General features: G+C 41.5%; 1 protein-coding gene across 2 annotated transcripts in view; it reads left to right on the plus strand.

Annotated features, from left to right (window-relative positions):
• Positions 1 to 25,900, plus strand: part of vwa8 (von Willebrand factor A domain containing 8) — a 501,727-nt gene that overhangs the window by 458,557 nt on the left and 17,270 nt on the right. For both annotated transcript variants that reach the window (XM_073046008.1, XM_073046009.1), the window contains exons 42-43: positions 7,056 to 7,214; positions 23,110 to 23,208. In XM_073046008.1, coding sequence (XP_072902109.1) covers positions 7,056 to 7,214; positions 23,110 to 23,208 — 258 coding nt within the window. The remainder of the gene's footprint in view (positions 1 to 7,055; positions 7,215 to 23,109; positions 23,209 to 25,900) is intronic.

Raw genomic sequence — 25,900 nt, forward strand, 5'->3', positions numbered from 1 at the left:
TAATCTTTTTTCTTTTCTGTCTGTTAAACCAATCTTTTAGTCCTTGCATTTGTTTTCTGCCAGATGTGTTCCTGTTGTTCCCTGTCATCTCCTTTGGATCCCCTGTTTTTTTTCTCAATCCTGCTTGGGGAGCTGTATTGTTGCCATGTTGTTCTCTGCAATCACAGATTCCCTGAAATATTCATGCCTCAGTGACCCTAAACAATATCATAAGGTTTACGGATGATTCTTTAAACCTGGTAGAATCATATTTTGACCTCCAATCTAATCCCATTTACTTTTACAAGTATCTTTCTGAGTGGACCTAATGAAATGATAATACTGATAAAAGAAATGTGCTGTAGGCCTCAGCAAGAGGCAAAGAGATAGCCAATATTTCAGGTCAAGACCCTCCATCAAGACTGAGAGTGTAAAGGGGAGATAACCAGTATAAAGCTGTGAAAGAGAGGGTTGAGGCAGGAGCTGGCACATGATAGGTGAGAAGTGGGATGATGGACAGATGGAGCCAGGAAAGGGTGGAGGGAGTGACAGAGGGTGGAAGGTGATTGGTGGAGAGAGCAAAGGGCTACAGATGATGGAATACGATGAGAAAGGAAGGTTGTGAGTGGAACCAGGTAAGGGAGGAATGGTGGACAGATAATGGACTGGGGGGGTGTGGTTCTGAGTGGTTTGAGTGTGTGGGAAATCAGGTGGGGAGGGGAAAGGAACTGGTTAATAGGGAGCTGGGGGCAGGCAGAGGGGTTGGAAAAGAGGAGGTCTGTGAAAGGACCTAGGTAGATCAGAAGGAGAGAGAGGAGCAGAGCATGTGTTGGTGTCTAAACACGTATCATAGCGGTTAGCATAATGCTATTACAGCCCCAGCCACCCAGCTTCATTTTCGCTGTTGTCTGTAAGCAGTTTGTACATTCTCCCTGTACCTGTATAGCTTTCCGCTGGGTGCTCTGGTTTCCACCCATGTTCTAAAGATGTACAGGTTAGGGTTAGTAATTGTAGGCAAGCTATGTTGGTGCTGGAAGCATGCTGACACTTACGGGCTCCCCCAGCACATTCTCAGACTGTGTTAGTTGTGTTACGAATGTGCCACAACTCTGAGGGGCCGAAGGGTACAAAGTAGCCCCCTCCTCCTTGAGAATCGCAAGATTGCTATTAATACGGGTCTGGGACCCAGGAAATGAGAGAGAATCCTCAAGGTTTTGGAATGTGTCCTGGCCTCAGCGAGACAAAGCCACGAATAACGGCCATTGTCTCCTGGAGACAGAATTGTGTATTGAGTACTGTACTATTCATTGAAGCCCTCAGGGGATGACCAGAGTGGGCTGGTTGAGGGATTGCATCATCCCAACCTGATTGACATCTGAGACCCCGTGAGTAAGGATAACAGAGGGTCTGGGGAACAACCCCTTCAGACGCACCAGGAGAAACGCAGAAATCCCGTGACAGCGTTTAATAGCAACAGCCGGTGGGGGGCTCGCGTGCATCCTTTCCCTCGCCTAGGATTGGCAGCCTCACCACGGGAGAACAGCTTTAGCTAAAGGACACACCAACGGAACTCTCGAAGGATCGAAATCATAAAAGGAAAAGCCGGCAAGTTTCTAAACATCTCTCTCTTGACTCCAACCAAAGGCTGCAGCCTGAATGAACTGAGTGACTTTTATATTTCCATCGGGCAATATATTATCCCCTAGACAACGATAGAGCTATTTCTTATTGATTATTATTATACCCGCACTTTTAGATTTAGTATTGATGACGTAGATTATCTGTATGTTTGCATTGATATTATTTTGTGTATTTTTACCAATAAATACTGTTAAAAATAGTACCATCAGACTTCAACGGACCTCTCTGTCTTTGCTGGTAAGTGACCCAGTTGCGGGGTTCATAACAAAGTGGGGATCTCGTCTCGAGATTTGATACCAAATTGGAGGGCCAGTGAATCGGGCTTGAAAGTCCAAACTTGGATCTGGTTGCACGGGTAGCCAGACGGGAAACCAGCAAAGATGGACGTGGATTAATTTATAGAAAACCCGACTCTGGAGGCGCTAGAGGCTGCCACCAAGTCGGAATTGATAAATATTGCGAAAGGACTAAACCTCGCAGAGGTGAGGTTGTCAATGAAAAAGCGGGAGGTGCGGAGGGCCATAACTCAGTATTATATTGTGAAGAATGTGTTTTCAGCTGAGGTATTGGAAAATATCCCTGAAAAGGTACCAGCTAGTGGGACGGCTCAGTTAGAGTTGGAGAAATTGAGGCTGGACGCGGAACAGAGGAAGAGGGAGCATGAGCTCCAGCTAAAGGAGTTAGAGGTGAAAAGGGAGCAGGAAAGAGCTGAGAAACAAAGAGAGCATGAAATTCAGTTAAAACAGCTGGAAGCAGCCGAGAAAGAAAAGGAAAGGGCCGAAAAGGAGAGGGAGGCGGAGAAACAGAGGCAACATGACTTGGACATGGAGAAGTTAAGGCAAGAGCGAAGAGCTCAAGGGTCAGACCGAGAGGAGCAGTTTAATGTTAGTCGGGAGTTTAGGTTAGTACCTCCGTTCAAGGAGATGGATGTTGATAGTTATTTCTTGCATTTTGAAAAGGTGGCAGTGAGTCAGAAGTGGCCCAAAGAGCAGTGGGTGGCATTGTTACAAAGTGTGTTAAAAGGGAAGGCACAACGGGTATATGCGGCGTTGTCCATGGAGGAGGAGTCTGAGAATTATGAGAAAGTAAAGGAGGCCATTCTTCGGACCTACGAATTGGTACCTGAAGCCTATAGACAAAAGTTCAGAAATTTAAAGAAACGGTGGCATCAGACGTATACCGAGTTTGCCTATGAGAAGGGTGTGCTCTTGGATTGCTGGTGTGCAGCAGAAATAGTGGAAGAAGATTTCTGGCGTCTCAGGGAGTTAATTCTGATTGAGGAATTTAAAGGTTGTGTTTCAGATGATATCCAGATGTATTTGAATGAGAAGCCAAATAAGTCCATCTCCGAATTTGTGAGGTTCGCAGATGAATATGTCCTAACCCACAAGACAAAGTTTTCCTCGAATAAAAGTTACCAGAGAGACCGTGGGAACGGTAGAGAAAGCCCGCCGGCTGAGGCAGAGATCCCGCCGGGAGCTAGTGGTAAAATTGAGGAGGAGAGGCAAGACGGCAGGAGAGGTCCTGGCTTGACCTGTTTTAATTGTGGAAAGGTGGGTCATATTGCATCTAAGTGCCTTGCTCCGAGGAAGGAGACAGGAAAATGGAAAGCCGCAGTCCCTATAGGATGTGCTGTAGTGATCAGTAAATCGACGAGAGAGCCCAAGGTAGACAGAGTACGAGAAGGGTCTGAGAAATGTATTTCAGAGGGAACAGTGTCTGTGAGAGAGAGACACACACCAGTTCCAGTGCGGATCTGGAGAGACACGGGAGCTGAACTGTCATTGATTAGCAGTAAGGTACTGGATTTTGGTCACAAGACTAGAATGGTAGCTTTGAGAGGCATAGGAAAAGGGTCAGAAGCGGTGCCCTTGCATAGGATCATTATAAATTGTGAGCTGGTATCTGGACCAGTTGAAATAGGGATGCGATCAGAATTCCCGAGAACTGACGTGGACGTCCTTCTTGGTAACGATTTAGCCGGTGGTAAGGTTTGGTCAGCAATGAAGCTGACGAGCCAGCCTGTAAGTGTTGAGGTCCCGCCCCTAGATTCCAAGATCTATCCCGCATGCGCGATCACTCGCAGCATGTCGAGAAAGGCAGCTGAGAACAAGACCAGTTTAAATCAGGCCAGTATCGATTTGGCCGAGACGTTTTTACCGACCCTGTACCAAGAGGGTTTAGAGGGTGGAAAAACGGAGAATAGGAAAGTGAAAGAGAGTAAGGGAGAGGAGGTAGTCCTGCCCTTAGCCAGGAGGAATTTTATAGAGGCACGAAGTAAAGATGAGAAACAAATAAGGCTGTTAAAAGGTCCAGGGTTGGACATGGGTGATCTGTCTGGTTTGGCAGAACTGCTTGAAGAAGTTGAAAATTCTAAAGGTGTTCCCGATAATGAAATGAGGGCAGTCCTAGATGAAAAGGATGCCATTACCTTGAAGAAGTCTGCTGGGTTGGCAGATGAGGTTGTTTCAGCCCGCAGGGTTGAGTTTACTTTGGAAGGGAGTTGCCCAGAGAGTAACTGGGAGGATCAGGGGAATTTAGAATTTGAAAAGGGTACGGGTATTGAAAGCCTGGAAGGGGCAGATGTCCCGTTTGAGTGTGTTCAAGATGTGGATGCACGTGGTACTGAACCTAGTAATGGAGCTCAGAAAAAGTCTGAGGTATTTGTTTCAGTTGAAAAGGAATGCAGTCCTTGTGGGTCAGATGGACTTGGTTCAGTGAAGAAAGGGTTAACCTTGGTAATAGTGGGAAGTGTGAATTCCCAGTTGTTTGTGTTCAAAGGTGTGTTAAAAGTTAGTGAGGATATAAGAGGTGGTGAGGTGAATATTATTATTGAAGGAAAAGGGAAAAGTGTAGTTCCTAAATTGAATGAAGAAAATTTAAAGTCTGGATTGATGTCAGAAGCAGCAACCAGGCTACAGAGACAATGGCTTGGTATCACATTGCCTGCGAATCAATTACAGGTTGATTTGGAATGTAAAGGTGCCCCACACGCTATTGTTATTCAGGAGTGTGGTGTGAAAAAGCAGAATTGGAAATGCTGTTTGAACAAAGAGTTTAAACTGAAAACTAATAGCATGAAGGGTCCTGAAGAGAAAACTAGCAACTTGCTTAAAATTAAAGAATTGTGTGGAAATTTGGAAAATGGGCTAAGTTTGGAACACATTGTTGATAAAAATAACTCCTATGAAAGGCGCAGGTGAAAGCCTATTCCACACTGGTGCACAAGCCCACCACGTGGGAGTTAACTGGAAACAGGGCGAGGGTTGACGGGATGCCATTTTTAATAGCAGGATCCGGTTTTAAGGGATTTCGACAAAGCATGTGAATAATAAAGACAACCCCATGGAAGATTGACTGTTAAGTTTGAAAGTAACAATAAAGATTAGTATTTGCATGAACTTTTGTAGTATACACATAAGCTAAGATCACAACTCTTTAGTTTTTGTTTGCTGAAGAAAAGGAATAAAAATAGGTGGTTAGCAAATTGGAGTCTGATGCTACAAGACTTTATTAAGGTACAAGACGTTAAGATATTAAAGGAAGTGACAATGTAATCGCTAACTGTTTAGATGCTGAATTGAATGTATAACTGTATTCCTCTGTAGTGAAAAAAAAACTCTTTTGTATTGTGTTAGATTCTAAAATCCTGTAAGACTCTGTATTAATTCATTTTTACCGATGGTAAAAAAGCTTTGAAGGAAGGGGGTGTTACGAATGTGCCACGACTCTGAGGGGCCGAAGGGTACAAAGTAGCCCCCTCCTCCTTGAGAATCGCAAGATCGCTATTAATTCGGGTCTGGGACCAGGAAATGAGAGAGAATCCTCAAGGTTTTGGAATGTGTCCTGGCCTCAACGAGACAAAGCCACGGATAACGGCCATTGTCTCTTGGAGACGGAATTGTGTATTGAGTACTGTACTATTCATTGAAGCCCTCAGGGGATGACCAGAGTGGGCTGGTTGAGGGATTGCATCATCCCAACCTGATTGACATCTGAGACCCCATGAGTAAGGATAAAAGAGGGTCTGGGGAACAACCCCTTCAGACGCACCAGGAGAAACGCAGAAATCCCGTGACAGCGTTTAATAGCGACAGCCGGTGGGGGGCTCGCGTGCGTCCTTTCCTTCGCCTGGGATTGGCAGCCTCACCACGGGAGAACGGCTTTAGCTAAAGGAGAGGCCACAAGTGACCGGCCACACCAACGGAACTCTCGAAGGATCGAAATCATAAAAGGAAAAGCCGGCAAGTTTCTAAAAATCTCCCTCTTGACTCCAACCAAAGGCTGCAGCCTGAATGAACTGAGTGACTTTTATATTTCCATCGGACAATACATTATCCCCTAGACAACGATAGAGCTATTTCTTATTGATTATTATTATACCCGCACTTTTAGATTTAGTATTGATGACGTAGATTATCTGTATATTTGCATTGATATTATTTTTGTGTATTTTTACTAATAAATACTGTTAAAAATAGTACCATCAGACTTCAACGGACCTCTCTATCTTTGCTGGTAAGTGACCCAGTTGCGGGGTTTGTAACAGTTGTTAAACGAATTTTACTGCATGTTTTGATGTACATGTGACAAATTAAACTGATCTTTAATATTTATCTTTAAAGTGAATATTCAGATGCAGAATTTCATCTCAAAGTGGCAAGAATTCCTTTCCCCATGCGGATGCTGTTTGACTTGCTGAGTTGTTCGGCAGATCAGTGCTCATTGTTCATACCGTCCGGTTGTACACTACCCAAGAGGAATATGAGGAGCTATTCCTCCTCTTTGTGTTTGGCCTCACGCTGGTAGTGGATAAGGACAAGGACAGACAAGTCAGTGTGGGAATGGGGAGAGGTGTTGAAATGATTTTTATAAATCTTTTGCTGTGTCCACCTCAAAAAGTGGGATTTCCCAGTGGCCACACATTTCATTTTGACTTCGCATTCTCATTCCAACATTTCTGTTCATGGCCACGATGAGGCCACACTCTGACTGGAGGAGCACCTCATATTCCATCTGGGTACCCTCCAGCCTCGTGGTATAAAAATCAATTCCTGATACTCCCAGTGATTTATCCATCCCACTTCTCTCTTTTTGCATTCTCCATTCTGGCCCGCCTCTTATCCCTTCTCTTCTCACCTGCCCATCACCTCCCTCTGATGCCCTCCTTCTGTTTCTCCAATGATCCACTCTCCTGTCCTATCAGATTCCTTCTCCTTCAGGCCTTTACCTCTAAATTAAGTTTCCTTCATAGTGTTTTAAGCCACCTCCAACTAAATTGGACGTACTACCCACAGGGTACAGAGGTGGTGGGGGAAAATGTACTCCCATGTATTATTGTCTGGGATAAATCCACAGGTTCCCCACCTTCCCTGTGTGTTATAAAGGTTGTTATTTGCCTTGTCCTAACCAAGCACATTCTTCTTGCTTTACAGCTTGGAAGCCCCCAGCAGAAGCCCAAGCGCCTGCGACTCCTTGTGGATGTCTCCGGCAGCATGTATCGTTTTAACGGACTTGATGGCAGACTGGAACGCTCCATGGAGGCTGTCTGTATGGTCATGGAAGCCTTTGGAAATTATGAACAGAAGTTAAAGGTAAAGCCCACTCTGGTCAGTGATGGATTGGAAAGATGAGGTAAACAGATAGAACCAAGTATTTAGGAGAACATTCTAATCACGTGTTCTTTCTAAACAGCACTTTTGTACTCTCGGCCAGCTCTCAATTTTCATCTTGAAAACTGATGCATATCAGAACTACGTATGTAATACTGTTAATCCCAGACAGTATAATCATATGCCAAACTATATAATACCATAGACCAGGACTGCATGATACGGTATATTACATGCTACAGTGGAGTGCACCCAGACTATGTAATGTAGTGGATTACAGACTATATAACTCAGTGCATTTCAGCCATCATGGACGAGGTACAGGAGCCTGAGACCCACACTCAACAATTCAGAAACAGCTCCCCCTCCACTGTCAGATCTCCGAACTGTCCATGAACATTACCGTGTTATTCCCATTATCGGTACTATATTATTTTTGTAATTTATAGGAAATTTACATATTTGCTCTGTACTGCTGCTGCAAAACCACAAATTTCACATCCTGTCAGCCAGTCATAATGAATCTGATTCTGATTTTAGACTTTGGGGATTGTGTAGTACAGTGGGTCACAGAACAGATACGTCAGTAGATCTCATTCTACAAAATACAGTGCATCACATCTGCATTGTGTACATATCTGACTGTATAATAGATTACATCCCAAACTACACAGTACAGCGCACCAGGAAACGTAATACTGTACATGATAGACTACACAATACAGTGTACAGGACTACAAGAGTACAGTTCCTCCCAGACTACACAATACAGTGCACCAGAACTACTTAATGTAGTACATCCCAGTCTATACAATACAGAGCACCAGGACTACATAATACAGAACATCCCTGTCTATACAATACAGAGCACCAGGACTACATAATACAGAACATCCCTGTCTATACAATGCAGAGCACCAGGACTACATAATACAGAACATCCCTGTCTATACAATACAGGGCAACAGGACTACGTAATACAGAACATCCCTGTCTATACAATACAGAGCACCAGGACTACATAATACAGAACATCCCTGTCTATACAATGCAGAGCACCAGGACTACATAATACAGAACATCCCTGTCTATACAATACAGAGCACCAGGACTACATAATACAGAACATCCCTGTCTATACAGTACAGAGCACCAGGACTACATAATACAGAACATCCCTGTCTATACAATGCAGAGCACCAGGACTACATAATACAGAACATCCCTGTCTATACAATGCAGAGCACCAGGACTACATAATACAGAACATCCCTGTCTATACAATGCAGAGCACCAGGACTACACAATACAGAACATCCCTGTCTATACAATGCAGAGCACCAGGACTACACAATACAGAACATCCCTGTCTATACAATGCAGAGCACCAGGACTACATAATACAGAACATCCCTGTCTATACAATACAGAGCACCAGGACTACATAATACAGAACATCCCTGTCTATAAAATGCAGAGCACCAGGACTACATAATACAAAACATCCCTGTCTATACAATACAGGGCACTAGGACTACATAATACAGAACATCCCTGTCTATACAATGCAGAGCACCAGGACTACATAATACAGAACATCCCTGTCTATACAATGCAGAGCACCAGGACTACGTAATACAGAACATCCCTGTCTATACAATGCAGAGCACCAGGACTACATAATACAGAACATCCCTGTCTATACAATGCAGAGCACCAGGACTACATAATACAGAACATCCCTGTCTATACAATGCAGAGCACCAGGACTACATAATACAGAACATCCCTGTCTATACAATGCAGAGCACCAGGACTACGTAATACAGAACATCCCTGTCTATACAATGCAGAGCACCAGGACTACATAATACAGAACATCCCTGTCTATACAATGCAGAGCACCAGGACTACGTAATACAGAACATCCCTGTCTATACAATACAGAGCACCAGGACTACATAATACAGAACATCCCTGTCTATACAATGCAGAGCACCAGGACTACATAATACAGAACATCCCTGTCTATACAATGCAGAGCACCAGGACTACGTAATACAGAACATCCCTGTCTATACAATGCAGAGCACCAGGACTACGTAATACAGAACATCCCTGTCTATACAATACAGGGCACCAGGACTACATAATACAGAACATCCCTGTCTATACAATACAGAGCACCAGGACTACATAATACAGAACATCCCTGTCTATACAATGCAGAGCACCAGGACTACATAATACAGAACATCCCTGTCTATACAATGCAGAGCACCAGGACTACATAATACAGAACATCCCTGTCTATAAAATGCAGAGCACCAGGACTACATAATACAAAACATCCCTGTCTATACAATACAGAGCACCAGGACTACATAATACAGAACATCCCTGTCTATACAATACAGAGCACCAGGACTACATAATACAGAACATCCCTGTCTATACAATGCAGAGCACCAGGACTACATAATACAGAACATCCCTGTCTATACAATGCAGAGCACCAGGACTACGTAATACAGAACATCCCTGTCTATACAATGCAGAGCACCAGGACTACATAATACAGAACATCCCTGTCTATACAATACAGGGCACCAGGACTACATAATACAGAACATCCCTGTCTATACAATACAGAGCACCAGGACTACATAATACAGAACATCCCAGTCTATACAATACAGAGCACCAGGACTACATAATACAGAACATCCCTGTCTATACAATACAGAGCACCAGGACTACACAATACAGAACATCCCTGTCTATACAATACAGAGCTCCAGGACTACATAATACAGAACATCCCTGTCTATACAATACAGAGCACCAGGACTACACAATACAGAACATCCCTGTCTATACAATACAGAGCACCAGGACTACATAATACAGAACATCCCTGTCTATACAATACAGAGCACCAGGACTACACAATACAGAACATCCCTGTCTATACAATACAGAGCACCAGGACTACATAATACAGAACATCACCGACTATACAATACAGAGCACCAGGACTACATAATACAGAACATCCCTGTCTATACAATACAGAGCACCAGGACTACATAATACAGAACATCACAGACTATAATAGAGTGCGCTATGACTACAATAATACATTAGATCCCATGTTATACAATATGGTGTATCACATAGTGAATCCCAGACAATTTTAGCTCAGTGCATAAATGGTCTCTCTGAAACTTTTTTTACTGATCATTTTAAACCTGCTCATTACCTGGTTACCAACCATTCATACGGTGAAAACAATTCATTCCTTCCTGTTCTATCAAAATAATTAATATGTTTGCTTCTGATTTTTCCTTTCTAACATATTATGACATTCTGGGCAGGGGTGTGGTCAACAGTCTGCCCTACATTTCTAATGACCAGCGCTGTTTACTGTTCTTGTGTTAAAATGCTTTTGTGGGATTATGGTGGGAAGTTCCAGTTCATTTATTGTTACATTTTAGCTTGGGTTATACAGTTATTTGCTTTTGTATTTGTGGGTCATCCTGACTGTAACCAGGTGTGTGATGGTCACCTCCCCTGTCTGTGTGAGACTGGTTGAGTTCACTGTCTGGGTCATGGTGCCCGGTCTATTTTGTGTTTATCATAATAAAACCGTTGTTGAGTGATAGAGCTTCCTCATCTGTCATTATGGACCAAATGCTCGCCACAGTGGTGCAGGGACATATCTACGGAAAACAGCGCCTATGGCAAGCACTGAAATTGCGCCCGTCCAAACATCTGACACCCATCTTTTAAATAACTTTACCTTAATATCAGCTCAAAGCTACAAGTCAAGCTCATTAATCTTTTAATTAACAAATTATGACACTACATGAAAATTATAATTGCAACTTCCTTGTTTTCACTGATGCAACTTGGTCTATGATGTGATCAAAGTCCGTTTTTTCAGTTTCTTCTCTTTCTACACTCAGCAGAGCAAGATCAGAGTCTGCCTTGACCCATGGAGGCTCTCAAATACAAAAGTATTAGTTTTAACTTGCTGAATGATCTCTCACAGCTGGCGATGGAAACTGCAATGGTTAGCATTATCTGAATAGCAATGCGAAGATTGAGGAAGACACTCTCATCTCCATACTGAACAATAAATTCTAGAAGCTCTTCAAGTCTTAATATTTTCATGTTGATAGCAACATTCTGCAATCCAAAATTTCTTCATATAGCTGCTGTCCATCAACATCAGAGCTGTGCAATTCGCCCATATTTTCGCACTTCTTCTTTAGGTTGTTACTGTCAGCGCCGTAACACAGTCCCTCAACATCGACAGGGAACCCAAACTTGGCATCAGTGTCGTACAAACAAGCGAACCTTTCATCCATTTCTCTGTGAAGACAGTCGAGTGTTCCCTTCATGACTCTTTCCATTTCCTCCTCACTGTTAACCCAGCGTCTCTCGAGTTCCCATCAGCCATTCGTTTCTTTCGTTTCTGACGTCTTTCAACTTCAATATTCCATTCTTGACAGAGACTGATTCCTTCTTCAAGTGCCTCACTGACCAACACTTCTCTTTCATCATAAAAATGATCTCAGAGGGCTTTCAGATCCAGGGCAGCATCGTGGAAGTTCATGCTAGGATCCTGCAGCCTCTTTTTAATATGGTCAATGCGAATGAGTACTTTGTTCCAAAATCCTAGCAAAGTCATAAAATCGTAACTCAGCATGTGGTTGTACAGCTGCCTTGCGTCACTTCTTGTTTCACTGGTCTTGTTTTCATTGTCTATCATGTCCTGGAGAACTTGAAGTATCTCCTCAAGGTACTTGTTGACGGGCTTCACTGCTTCTGTCCTTGCACTCCACCTGGTTTCAGACTCCGACTTCACAACCACAGGCACGGCGTTTCTGAGTTTTTCTCAGCGCTGTGTTGAGCGAGAGAAAAACATGTAGAGAGCTTCGACAGTTCCAAAAAACGTGACCATCACTGTATCCTGCTTGGCTGCATGTACACCCACCAAGGTGAGTGAGTGATTGTCGCAATTCACAAACACTGCCAGGTTTTCTCTCACTTATTCTTTGATGAACACCACTTCTGTGTCCAGCCATCACACCAGCACTGTCATAGCACTGGTACACTGTAGTGTGATGTTCTGGGTGGGGTCATGGTCGACATCCTGCCCCTGAATTTCTAATGACCAGCACTGATTACTGTTCTTGTGTTAAAATGCTTTTGTGGGATCATGGTGGGAAGTTCCAGTTCATTTATTGTTACATTTTAGCTTGGGTTATAAAGTTATTTGCTTTTGTATTTGTGGGTCACCCTGACTGTAACCAGGTGTGTGATGGCCACCTCCCCCGTCTGTGTGAGACTGGTTGGGTTCTCTCTCCAGATCATGGTGCCCAGTCTGTTTGTGTCTATCACAATAAAACCATTGTTGAGTGAAAGAGCTTCCTCGTCTGTCATTATGGATCAAATGCTTGCCACAATATGTTCTGTCTTAAGCTGTTTCATAGAATAGCCATTTCGAGAAGGTAGATTACTAAAGCTGTATTCCAAATAATATTCCTTTTAACACAATATGCAATCCACACTAAGATGCTACTTATCATTGTGAAGTAGGTCATTGCTCTTTAAACAATTTATCAAACCAGTTTCCTGTCAAAGGTGTCAAGTTGTAAGGTTGCAGTCCTTGAGATTCACAGCCAAGTGTAACTTACTCTGTCTCTATAAGCATGTTACAGTTCCAATGAGCACCACTACTCACTGACATTGATCCTTTTCTCAACTCGTGAATCTTTCTTAATCAAGATCTCTGACCTTAACCAAAGATAGATCAACCCTGTTGTTCAGTGACCACAGCACCATACAGTCTACATTAGTTGTGAAAGGATGTGAAAATAAAATCTACCTGAGGATATGGTTAAAGTAATCAGGAGTAGGGTGTTAACTGCAGAGAGGGCTCGATTGGTGATAACACAAACCAACTATCAATGCTGTGCTGAAGGATGAGTTAGGGCAAGGTGGTCAATTTGTAATCGTTGGAGCATACGAAACTGAGGGGTGACCTTATAGAGATGTATAAAGTCATGAGGGACATATATAGGGTGAATGCACACAGTCTTTTTCCCAGGGTAGAAGATTCAAGAACTAGAGGGCAATGATCTTAAGGTGAGGGGGGGGAAGATTTAATAAGAACCTGAGGGGAAGTTCATTCCATTTCCCCACCACCCTTTCACGCAAAGAGTGGTGGGTATATGGAATGAACCGCCAGAGAAGCAGGTTTTCTCATCCACCGAGGTTGGATGAGACTAGAACTAGACGCCATAGGTTAAGGGTGAAATGTAAAATATTTAAGTGGAACCTGGGGGGAACTCCTTCACTCAGCGGGTGGTGCAAGTGTTTAGAATGAGCTGCCAGTGGAAGTGGTGGATGTGGGTTCAATTTAAGAGAAGTTTGGATATGTACAATGGATGGGGAGGTGCGGAATATGGAGGGCTACCATCCCTATGCAGGTCAATGGGACTAGGCAGAATAATAGTTTGGCACAGACTAAATGTCCTCCAAGATGTCCTCATCATGGTTTGGAGGCTTGTGTGCCTCAATGACCCAGAGAGCTATGTTGGCTAGAGCCAGGGCTTTACACTTTGACTCGTGGTAGGGTTACCCATGCCAAGCAGGTCAAAGGGTAGAGGCCAGACTAAGAGTGGTCATGGGTCGGGGTTCAGCTTTGGGCTAACAACCCTGAATGGTAAGACAAAATTGTTATGAAACAGCAATGAAGAATCCTTCTGCATCTAAGTATGATGGTATTCCTAAGTCCACACCAGGGACTTGCATGACTGACTGTAGTGAAAGCCACGAGGAAGCTACTGACTTGATGAAGGAAGTCCTGAACACCACCAGAGATGGAGGACCTTCACTGCTGCCCTAAACACGAGTGGGTAATGGGCAGTAACCTACAGACTAAAGGTCCTTTTTCGGTGCTGTAGTGCTCTATGGTTGAGACAGATAGAATAATATAATTTAAAAGACACTTTGACAGATACATGGATAGGAAAGGTTTAAAGGGATATAGGTCAGATGTGTGCAAATGGGGCGTTTCGAAGGGCATCTTGCTGGGTATGGATGTGTTGGGCTGCAAGGCTTGTTGTTCACACCTGTGATGCAGACAACACTGGCAATGCATCTATTTACTACCCTTCCCTAAATTTCCCCTTGGATTAAGGGGACAATTAAGAGTCCAGCACATTCATGGATCTAAACACAAAAGTACAACTGCAGATGCTGTGGATCAAGGAATACGTACGCAACGCTGAAAGAACTCAGCAGGTCAGGCAGCATCCGTGAGAAAAGAGTAGCCAACATTTCGGGCTGAGACCCTTCATCAGGAATGGGGGGGATGAGAGGGCCGAAGCCCAGTAATAGAGATGGGGAGGGGGTAGGGCCTAGAGGCGCCAGGTGGAAAACCAATCAGAGGAAAGATGAAGGGGGGAGGGGGAGGGGATAAGCATGAAAGAACTGTAGAGATAAAGAAGCAGAAAGTTGAAAGGGGAGAGAGGCAAAGAGGGACCTGGGATAGGGGAAGGAGGAGGGGGAGGGAATTACCGGAAATTGGATTCATTCATGGATCTGGAGTCTCCCAAGATTGGATAAGCATAGCAAGTTTCCTGCCAGGATTTGAGAAGATCAGGTGCTCATTTGCTGAAAACGTGCAGAAGAGTGGTGAGCAAGACCAAAAGTGCTTAAACTGCTTAAAATCATATACAAATCAGAATTGCAAATACAGACCTTTTGAATATTAGTGGAATTCAGGAGGAGATAATGTTGTTAAGATCAAAAGACTTTTGATGCATGTTCAATGATGCCAGGTTTACCATAAGGCAAAGGAGCAGAACTAGGCCATTCAGCCCATCAAGTCTGCTCTATCTGCTTCCTGGTGTGGACTTAGGGCTAATTTATTATCCCTCAAAACCCCATTCTTCTGCCTTCTCCCTTTAGCCTTTGACACACTGACTGATCAAGAACCTATCAAAGTCTGCTTTAGATATACCCAATGACTTGGCCTCCACATCTGTTTGTGGCAATGAATTCCATAGACTAACCACCCTCTGGCTAAATAAATTCCTCTTCATCACAGTTCTAAAGGGACATCTATTAAACTGTTGAATAACTCCATTAAATGTTTAATAACTTCACACACAATTCTATCACTCATTCCCACCATCCAACGGCCTTTCCAGGTGAGGTAAAATTTATATGCACCTCATCCAACGTCACCTACTGCATTTGTTGCTCTCAAAGACAAGGTTGCTGCCAAAAGACTGATTCATTTGGAGGAGTGCAGATATCTCAGAGAGTTATAGGGATTCAGGAAGTCACAGAGAGGATTTCTTCAATTCTCTGGTTTCTACCCATATTCTAAAGGTGTGTGGGTTGCTGGGTGAATTGGCCATTTTTTTTTTTTAAATTGAAGTTCATCATCAAACAAACATTTCCATAAGATGTATTTCAGACATTGTACATGTATATCATGTAATCATATATATCACAAATCTCCACAAAGTATTTATCTGAGGTATACACTTATAGGAAAGAGTGGAAAGAAAAAACTATGTACAAGTAGGGAGTGATCTTTTTTTTTACAACATATTCATTGATTTGTGAGAATAAAATCAGGCCTATGAGGTGTTATGTAGTTAAACCATTTTTCCCAGTATGAATCAAATTGTTCCAGCTTATGGTTAACACATGATGTTATCTTCTTCATTTTGTAAATGTCCATTGTAATTCCCATCCATGCATTTAAAGTTGGGCTCTCCTGTGATAACCATTTCCTAGTAAGAGTCTTTTTACCAGCCACCAGCAGTATATTCATGAAATATTTATCTCTTTTCAACCATTCTTGAGGTATATACCCAAAATATATGGTCTTACTCTCTAAGGGTATTTCACATTTAAAGATGTCTTGTAGGGCATTGTGTATCCCCCTCCAATAGTTTTTGATAACAGGGCAGTCCCAAAAAATATGATAATGTTTGCATTTTGATTTCCACAATTTCTCCAGCAAACAAGGAGGTTACTATCATTATGGGATTTCTGAGAGGGTGTAATAAAATATCTTATCAAGTTTTTCCATCCAAACTCCCTCCATTTCTGTGAACTGGTACACTTCCATTGATAACTCCATATTATTGTCCATTCTTCCTCAGATATAATTATCCCTCCTTCCTTCTCCCATTTTGTTTTAATGTGTGAAGTCGAATGGGTTTTAAGATTTGACAACCCCTTAAACATGCTTGAAATGATTCTACTACCATTATCTGAATTACATGCTTTTCTAAAGAGCTCTATCAAGCATGTACTTGCCTTGGTTACATATTTAAGCGTCTTATTAACATATTGTCGCATCTGTAAATACAGATAAAAATCTTGTTTTTCTAATAAGTGTTTCTCTTTAAGCATTTCAAAACTGAACAGTGTTTCTTCTTTCATTATGTTGCAAAGAACTGTTATTCCTTTAGCTGTCCAGTCCTTAAATATAGCATCCAATTTATTTGGTATAAAATCCAAGTCATATGCACACAATTTAAGAATTGCAATATCTCCCTCTAGATTATATTCTTTTTTAGTAGTTTTTCATATTTTAAGAGTCAATTTCACCCATGGGTTATCAATAGTATTTATGTACCTTTGCAGGTTGTTATCGGCCAAAATTGCTTGTATGGGGATGGGAAGTACCCGCTCCTCAATGTTTTTCCATTGAGCGTCATATGATGGGTTGCACCAACATATCACAGCTCTCAACTGTGCTGCAAAATAATAATCTCTAAGTAGGCCCCATTGCCCCTTTTCCTTTGCTAATTGCAAAGTTTTGAGATGAACTCTAGGCCTTTTACCCTGCCAAATATACCTTGATAACATCTTGTTCCATTCATTGAATTGATTGTGATTAATCTCTATTGGTAGGGTCTAAAAGAGACATAACAGTCTGGGCAGTATATTCATTTTAATAGACTCAATCCTTGAACTGAGACTGAAAAAAGGAATCAGGTTCCATCTTGCCATATCTTCCTTAAATTTTTATATAAAGGCTGATAATTACATTCTGATAATTTTGCCAAATCTTTTGGCATAATGATGCCCAAATATTTGAAAGACTCTGTGTGCCTTGCCCAGGGACATCTACTTTCAATTTCTCTTGGTGGACTGTAGTAATATGAAAGAAATTGGGTTTTATCTATGTTGATCTTGTATCCTGATAATTGACCATATTGTTCAAAGGATTGCATCAATTTAGGTAAAGAGTATGTTGGTTGCCCTAGATAGATCAAAATGTCATCCCCATAACAGGCCAATTTATGCTCTGTCCCTTTAATAGTAATTCCCCTGATATCTTCATTTTGTCTGATGTATTGAGCTAATGGTTCCAGATATAACGCAAAGAGTAGCGGTGACCGTGTACAACCCTGTCTCGTGCCCCTTTCTAGGGTAAGGCTATTTGATAAATATCCATTGATTTTACTCCTAGCAGTAGGATTGTCATATAGTGTTTGTATAGTTTTAATAATTGTGTCTTGGAAACCAAATCTATATAAAACTCTGTAAAGAAAATTCCAATTAACCGAATCAAATGCCTTTTCAGCGTCCACGCTTATCACTGTTGCTTTGATTTTATTTGTTTGTATATGATCCATATATTGTCTTGTGTCTGGTGTTATCATATAAAACCTGTCTGATCGTTACGTATCAGTATGGGTAGAAACTCCTCTAATCGTTTGGCCACGATGGAGGTAAATAATCTATAATGTACATTAAGAACGGATATTGGTCTAAATGACCCGCATTCCATTTTATCCTTGCCTTCTTTCGGTATAGCTGAGATTATCGCTTCCTTCCAACTGGGTGGCATTTGTGTCTTTTTTAGAGCCCAGTTCAGTGTGGGGAGTAAAACAGGAATTAACTCATTTTTAAATTCTTTGTACCACTCTGCCGTACACCCATCTGATCCTGGTGACTTGCTTAATTTAAGCCTACTAATTGCAGCTTTTAATTCAACTTCAGTTATGTCAGCAGTCATCATTCTATTTTGTTCTTCGCTTAAAGTGGGTAACTCTAGAGAATTCAAGAAGGTGTCAATTTGGGTTATGCTTCCCCCGGAACTTTGGAATATAGAGTTTTGTAAAACACTTCAAAAGCTTCTTGAATTTCACTTAGCTTATTTTTTTATCATTTTCGTTCTTGGGTCCCTAATTCTATGAATTATATTTTCTGCTATCTTTTTTTTTCAGTTTCCACGCCAGTATTTTCATAGATTTTGATCCACTTTCATAATGTCTCTGTTTCAGAAACATTATATTTTTCCTGATTTCTTGCGTAGCCAAACTATTAATTTCATTCCTGATTCTTTTAATTTCCCCTAATGTATGCTGTGCCAAATTCAATTTGTGTTTTTTCTACAGCTCCTTCAGCCTATTTTGTAATTCCTCTGATGTTTTATTCCTTATTTTTTTCTGATATGAAGATATCACTATAATTTTCCCTCTTAAGACGGCCTTCAAAGTATCCCATAAAATGGGAGGTGAAACCTCTCCATTATCATTAAATTCTAAGTAGAGACCAATTTCTTTTTTAATCTGTTCCTTAAAGTATGGATCATTGAGTAGACTTGAATTTAGTTTCCAAATAGTATTCTTTGCTTGTAGGTCAAAATCAACAGATAAATATATAGGTGCATGGTCACTTACATCTATTGTCCCAATTCCACAGGTGTTTATTTTGTCTTTGTCTTTTCCAAAAGTTATGAAATAGTCTGTTACAGAATGGGGAGCAGAATAATGAGTGTAATCCCTTCTGTCGGGGAAAAGGTCTCTCCATATATCAATTAAACCAACATCCTCAAAAAGTGTATTAACTTTCTTATGTAAAGATTTTGTTTCATAGGTTTTTCTATTGGAAGAGTCTAAGTTTGGTTGTAATTGTAAATTTAAGTCTCCGCCACATATCAGGAGACCTTCTGTTTCCGTTACCATAATATCAGTAATTTTCTGAAAGAAACCAATATCACTTCACAGGGGTGCGTATATATTCAATAGAGTAACTGAATTTCCATCTATATTCCCCCTTACCAGAATATATCTGCCTTCCTTATCTCCCATTTCGAATACTTTTTCAAAATTTAGCTTACTTGAGATAAGAATAGCAACTCCTCTCCTGTGTTTTGATTTATATGAGGAGAAAAACAAATTAGTGAAGCCCATTCTCTTTCGTTTTCTATGCTCATTATCACTTAAATGAGTTTCCTGTAAATATACTACATGGGCTTGTTCTTTTTTCATTTCGGATAAAATTCTGTTATGTTTGATTGGATTTAATAGCCCATTGACATTAAAAGAAATGAATTTTACTTTGTCCTTAGCCATCTGTATTTATCTGTCAATGTATCATTGAAATTAGCAGATTAAAACTTAATCGATGCACTCCCTGAACAAATAAGAACCAAGAAACACTGCATTGAGCTAGAGGAAATGTCTAGCTGTGGGGGACAACCCCTCCTACTTGTGAGTTGAGGGCCCTCATTGCAATATTCATAAAAGTCAGTGAACAAATCCATTATACAGAAAAGATTTCCCTGTGTACTTATATATATATATATATATATATATATATATATATATATATATATATATATATACACACACACACAAACACACACATATGCACACACACCCACACACACCCGCATATATATATACATATATATTACATACATACACATATATGCACACATACATATATTCTCATTTTGATGGGGAAAAAGGAGTAAGTGAGCGAATAAAGAATAACAACTAAGTAATATTAAATCCACATTATAATAAGTATTTCTCGAGATAGGTATATCACCGTCTACTTTTGCTTCCGTTTAGCTTCTCAACATTTTTAAAGTTAGCCAAACCTTATGGTTCTTCTGGAGGGGGTGAGGACTGTCTTTGGAAAACTCCCGGTCTCTTTCTGATATACTTCTCTCGGCCTCCTCCCGTCTCCTGCCTTCTCGATTCTCGCACTATTTCCCAAGCGGAGCAGGATAATTCCTCAGCCAGGCTTTCCCTCAGTTTGGTCACGCTGACGGGCAACCCTCTGGCCTTCATGTCTGTAGTCACCTCTTCCACTGTCTGGTGCAACCGCGTCCCGTCTTCATAAAACACTCGAAGTTTAGCAGGGTATGGAGTTTGAAGTCTAATCCTTTTTTGCTTTAGTACTCGCTTTACTTCAGAGTATTCTTTACGTTTCTGCAGGACAGTGGGGAGGGGTAATCTTGGTCGAAATATATTAATTTATCACCTAAAAACACCCTCTTCTTACCCCAGGCCCTTCGTAGAATCTCCGCCTTGGTACTGTACCGATGGAATTTAATTATTATTGACCGTAGCTTATCTGGGTAGACATCGGGACTAGCGCGCGATGCGTTCTCTTGATTTTGAGCTCCATAGTCAAGGGAAGCTCCAGCGCGTCCCGCAGCAACTTTCCGACAAACTCCGTCATAGACGAGCCCGCCGATCCTTCAGGAACATTGTAGATTCTGATATTTTTCCGCCGTGATCTTCCCTCCAGGTCAAGCAGTTTATCTTCTTGGTGATTTAATAATTTTATCATCTTACTCAGTATTCATTCCATGTTTTGAACTCAATCTTCCACCTTCTCAATTCGAGTCTCTGCCATCGTTATTTTTTGATTGATGTTGGCGAGCTCTGACTTAATATCATGTAGCTGCTGCTTTATATCTTTCTGGAACTCCCTTATCTCTTTAAGAATTTTGATCATATTCGCCACTTCGCCTGAACGAGGCCCAGCATCCGCCTCACTAGCACATGGTCGGGTAGGAGAGCCGCTCACTGCACTCCTCTCGGCTGCAGGCTCCACAGTGTCGCTTTTTTTATTTCCATTCTTTTTCCCCATTCTTGCCCCTCTTTTCAGTTGAAATATTTTTCAAAAAATACTATATTTGATGGGTTAACGGGGCTTAATACGCGTTTTTCCGGAGGAGCTAGTGACTTAAGCTGCCATTCTCAACGATGACATCACCAGAAACCTGAATTGGGCATTGTAAGTCACCCCTATTGTGAGGATGGATGGTAGAACCTGGGGAGAGGGTGGTGGAGGGCAGTGGTTGGAATGAGTTGATGGGAATATTGAGAGAATAAAATAAAGTGTAAATGAATGCTTGATGGTCAGATTGAACTAAGTGGGCCGAAGGGCCTGTTTCCATTTTGTACCATTGTTGATTCTGGATATTGCCGTTGAAAATTTTTTTGTATTCTCTACATTGCAATGACAATACACTTTGTTTGGTCTTAAACTGCTAAGGACCATTCAGGTCCAGAAATGTAATTTCTTTCTTGTTTTAATTTGAAATTGTAAACTAAGATTTCCAGACTGCACACTTCTATTGTGTCTACTGATATTTCAGATATATTATGGTGCTTCAATTTCTCTAGATTGTTTCAACTTTAAATCCTTGCATCACCTTCCTTTTACCCTGCTGTGTTCCAGATATCACCAGATCTAACCTTTAAACTAGATTATCTCACCCACTCTGTACTTGCCTTCAGTAGCAACTTGCAAATGGAGTTCTTTATTTTGTCTGCGCCCACACCTGCCCTATCTACATCTGGACAATTGCTAAATTAATGTAGGAGCAGTGGGAGGACATTCACAGTTCTCTCTTTCAGTTTGATCACTGCAGATTTGTATCTTAATTCCATCCACCTGTCTGGAGGTATCTTTGCTCACTAAACTCCTCCTCATCCTGTCTGTAGTCATTCTAATGTGTCGTCAGCTCTACAGTAATTGTAAAGAGATGACTTCAGTGTAACAGGAAGCTAGCATTCATCATTAGAGTGGCATGGTAGAGTTGTGGTTACCACGCTGCCATTACAGCTTGAGGAGTCTCTATACTCCTTCCTGTGTAATGCATGGGTTTCTCCAGGTGCTCCAATTTCCTCCCACAGTCCAAAGACATACAAGGTAGGCTAATTGGTCATTGTAAATTTTCCCATGATTAGGTTAGGGTTAAATCTGGGCTGTCAGGGATTGCTGTGTGGCACAGCTTGAAGGGCCAGAAGGGCCTGTTCTGTGCTCTTTCTCTAAGTAAATAAATTAAATAAATATCTTTCATGTCTTTGTTCCACCTAAAGATTTGAAAGGTGAAAGCTATAATTTTCCTACTTACCCTCTCTCTGCCCTCCTGATTTCTGTCTATGACAAAGATCTGACAGATAAGTTTAAAGAAAATCCCACAAGATTCTAAAGCTATATTAAGAGTTGTTCCCCTTTGAGTGGCTAGGGAGAGAATACATCCCTTTAGAGATCAGCAGGTCCACCTTTGGCTCAAACCACAGGAGATGGGTTGGATTTTTAACAAATGTTTCTCTTGGGTGTTTACTGAGAAGAAAATCATGGTTACTCATGAGATAAGGGAAACAAGAAGGTGCATGTTACCAGGGAGGAGGTATTTGCAGCTATACGGTGTACTCGGATGGATAAATCCCCAGAGCCTAACCAAGTGCATTCCTGGATTTTATGGGAGGCTAGAGAAGAAATGACAGAGGCCCTTGTGGAGATAATTGCTTTATTGTTAATGTTCAGGCTCAAGAGCAGATGAAGGGTCTCACCCTGAAACATTAGCTGTTATTTCCTCCACAGATACTGCCTGACCCACTCAGTTCCTCCAGCAGTTGGTGATTGAAAAAATACCACAAGCAGTGAAGGTGGTTCACTGCCATGTGTTCAGTTGTATTTAGGAACAAACAGAAAAAGCTGGCTTTTATTGCGACCTTGCACTGATTAATGGACAGAAAATTCCTCTATCTGAGGGTTTATTTTATCTTTTCAGTATGACATTGTTGGTCACTCAGGAGACGGATTCAACATTGAACTAGTCCAAAGTGAACGTCTTCCCAAAAACAACAAGGAGAGACTGCGGATTATTAAGGTAATTTGATTATGACTGAAATCGGTTTCTGTTGTCAAGATTCACTAAATCAGGTCTGAACTTTAAGAAATATACGGCAGGTCAATAAATGATTTTAAACCTGAGGTTTAATGGATTTTTGTTGATAAAGATGTAGGATGTGGGGCCAAGGAGGGAGAATGAAATTAAGATGCTAAATAGACAAGATCACATTGTTAAATGGGTTCAGGGTACCCAGTTAGATAAGGTTGATGTGATGAGTTTGGACAGAGTCTCCAGCATGAAATGTTAACTGTTCACATAGATACTGCCCGACCTGTTGAGTATTTCCTGTGTTTTCTGACTTTATTTCATATTTCTGACAGATGCACTTTTTTTGATTTGACCATTATCTACGTAATTTATATAATTGAAATGCCCTCCACTCAAAAAATTCAACCTCAAGCTTGCAAAGTACAAAACTTTTGTCACAGTATTTTGGTGACAAAAGAGTTGCAGATTTGAAGCCAGATAGTCATAGAGTAATAGAGCACAGAAACAGGCCCTTCAGACAATACAGTGTCCTCCCTGCAGGTCCCAGTTGCCCATAAGTCTAAGAACAGATAAGATACCAACCACTCCGCTGGCCATAGATCCCCAGTCCTTGAATCAGTGTAGGCAGGATGGTAGCCAGGGCAGTGGGATGCCTCTCCTGTAAGACATGGGAAGCCAGGGTCACCCCAATGACCACATCTGCAGGAAGTAGACAGGCAGGGTCAAGGAACTGGAGCTGGAGTTGTATGTACTCTGCACCATCCGAGGGGGCTGGATAAGGCTCCTGCTGATGTGGTCACACCCAAAACACAGCCTTCAGACCGATGGGTGATTGCCAGGAGAAGCGAGAGAGTAGACAGCCACTGTCGGTTTCCCTTTTTGCCATTCCCTTCACCCCTGAATACTCCTGGGGCAGATGATCCACCAGGGCACAGCAGTAAAAGCCACTGGGAAGGGCAAAGTCAGGCTGAACAACAGTGACAGGGAACTCAATAGCTAGGAGGACTGACAGGAGATTCTGCTGCCACAAAAGAGACACCTCCCTGCTCTTATATTCAATGCCCTGACTAAAGGAGGCCAGTACCCCATGTGCCTTCTTAATCATGTGACTTCCTGTGTTGTCACATTAAAGGATCTTCAGACCTCAAGATTCAAGATTGTTTAATGTCATTTCCAGTACATAAGTTTAAAGAAGAACAAAGTAATTGATATTTGGGATCTGATGCAGCATAAAAAAGACATTAAGATAATGAACACAATAAAAGAAGTCTTAAGTATAAATACTATACATAAGATAGCTTATGTACATTGATTGTACATGAAGTGACATGAGGTACAAGATTGTCTGTACATAAGGTGACTGAAAGAAAATGATAAAGTAGTGGTGGCGTGGGGTGGAGGCGTTAATCAGCCTTACTGTACAACAAGGTCTTCTCAGGAAAATGAGCCCAGGCATGGAGTCAACTTGAGACTCAAAGGTAGAAAGTAACAACAAGGGTTTATTCAAAGAACATAACAGAGGAATAACAAATAACTCATTATCACTTACTTAAGAGGACTAGAATACACAGATAGTTTGTTCACTCAGAACCCAAATGATGAACACTAATCGTGACAAAATGAAATAATGTAAATAACACGGGAACCCCGTGCATATCAAAATCAACAAACGAAAAACAGAATGCACAAAGAACCCGCATTCAAAAATGAGCAGCGACAGGTTACTATCGATGCAATGCTCCTCAGACAGGATGAAGAGGTCAATACTCCCCAATGCCATTAGGCTTTACAATTCTACCGCCAGGACTTAAGAACTTTTTAAAAGCTATTATTAATGCTTTTTGAGATAGTGATTTAGATGCATATCATATTTTTTTTTACTGAGTTAAGTATTGTATGTAATTAGTTTTGCTACAACAAGTGTATGGGACATTGGAAAAAAGTTGAATTTCCCCATGGGGATGAATAAAGTATCTATCTATCTATCTATCTATCTATCTATCTGATAAACACAAGGAAAGCTTAACGACTAAACCAGTCACTTAACAAGTTCTAGTTTAGACAAATTAGTGATGTTCAGATTCACTGAGGCCTGACACTCTCTGGTGCCCCGCACTAGTCTACAGAGTTCATAACATACCACCCCCAACCCCCACCAACTCCTCTGTCTGGTACCTGATGATCTGGATATCTGCTATGATAGTCCACAATTTACTGAGGATCCAAATATTATTGGAGGGAACCCAGCATCTCTCCTCCAGGTCATAACCCTCCCGCCCACAGAGTACTGTACTTGAGCACGAACAAAATGAGAGTCTAGTGGTTGCCAAACTGTGTATACTTGTTGACCTTTAACTAAACAAGAAGGTGGAGGAGACATGGAAACAAGGGCCAAGGGACTAGAAAGTAAAGGTTTGAGACAGGAAACATGAAAGGTTGGATGAATACACAGATTTCATGGTACTTGTAGGTGGTATGACACTGGATTGATTCATTGTAGAACTTTGAAAGGATTAATGTATTTAGGAGCCAATTTCTGAGATTCCGCCTGCATAGAAAGGTCTCATATGAAAAGCCAAACCCGCTGACTCAGACAGAATGATGGACCTAATCGCCTTCTGTGATTACCCTGATGCTACTGCTGTTGGGAGTTAACCATTAAAATTGATCTGGCTTTTCA

Source organism: Hemitrygon akajei, chromosome 5 (genome assembly GCF_048418815.1).
Source record: "Hemitrygon akajei chromosome 5, sHemAka1.3, whole genome shotgun sequence".
Taxonomy (NCBI): domain Eukaryota; kingdom Metazoa; phylum Chordata; class Chondrichthyes; order Myliobatiformes; family Dasyatidae; genus Hemitrygon; species Hemitrygon akajei.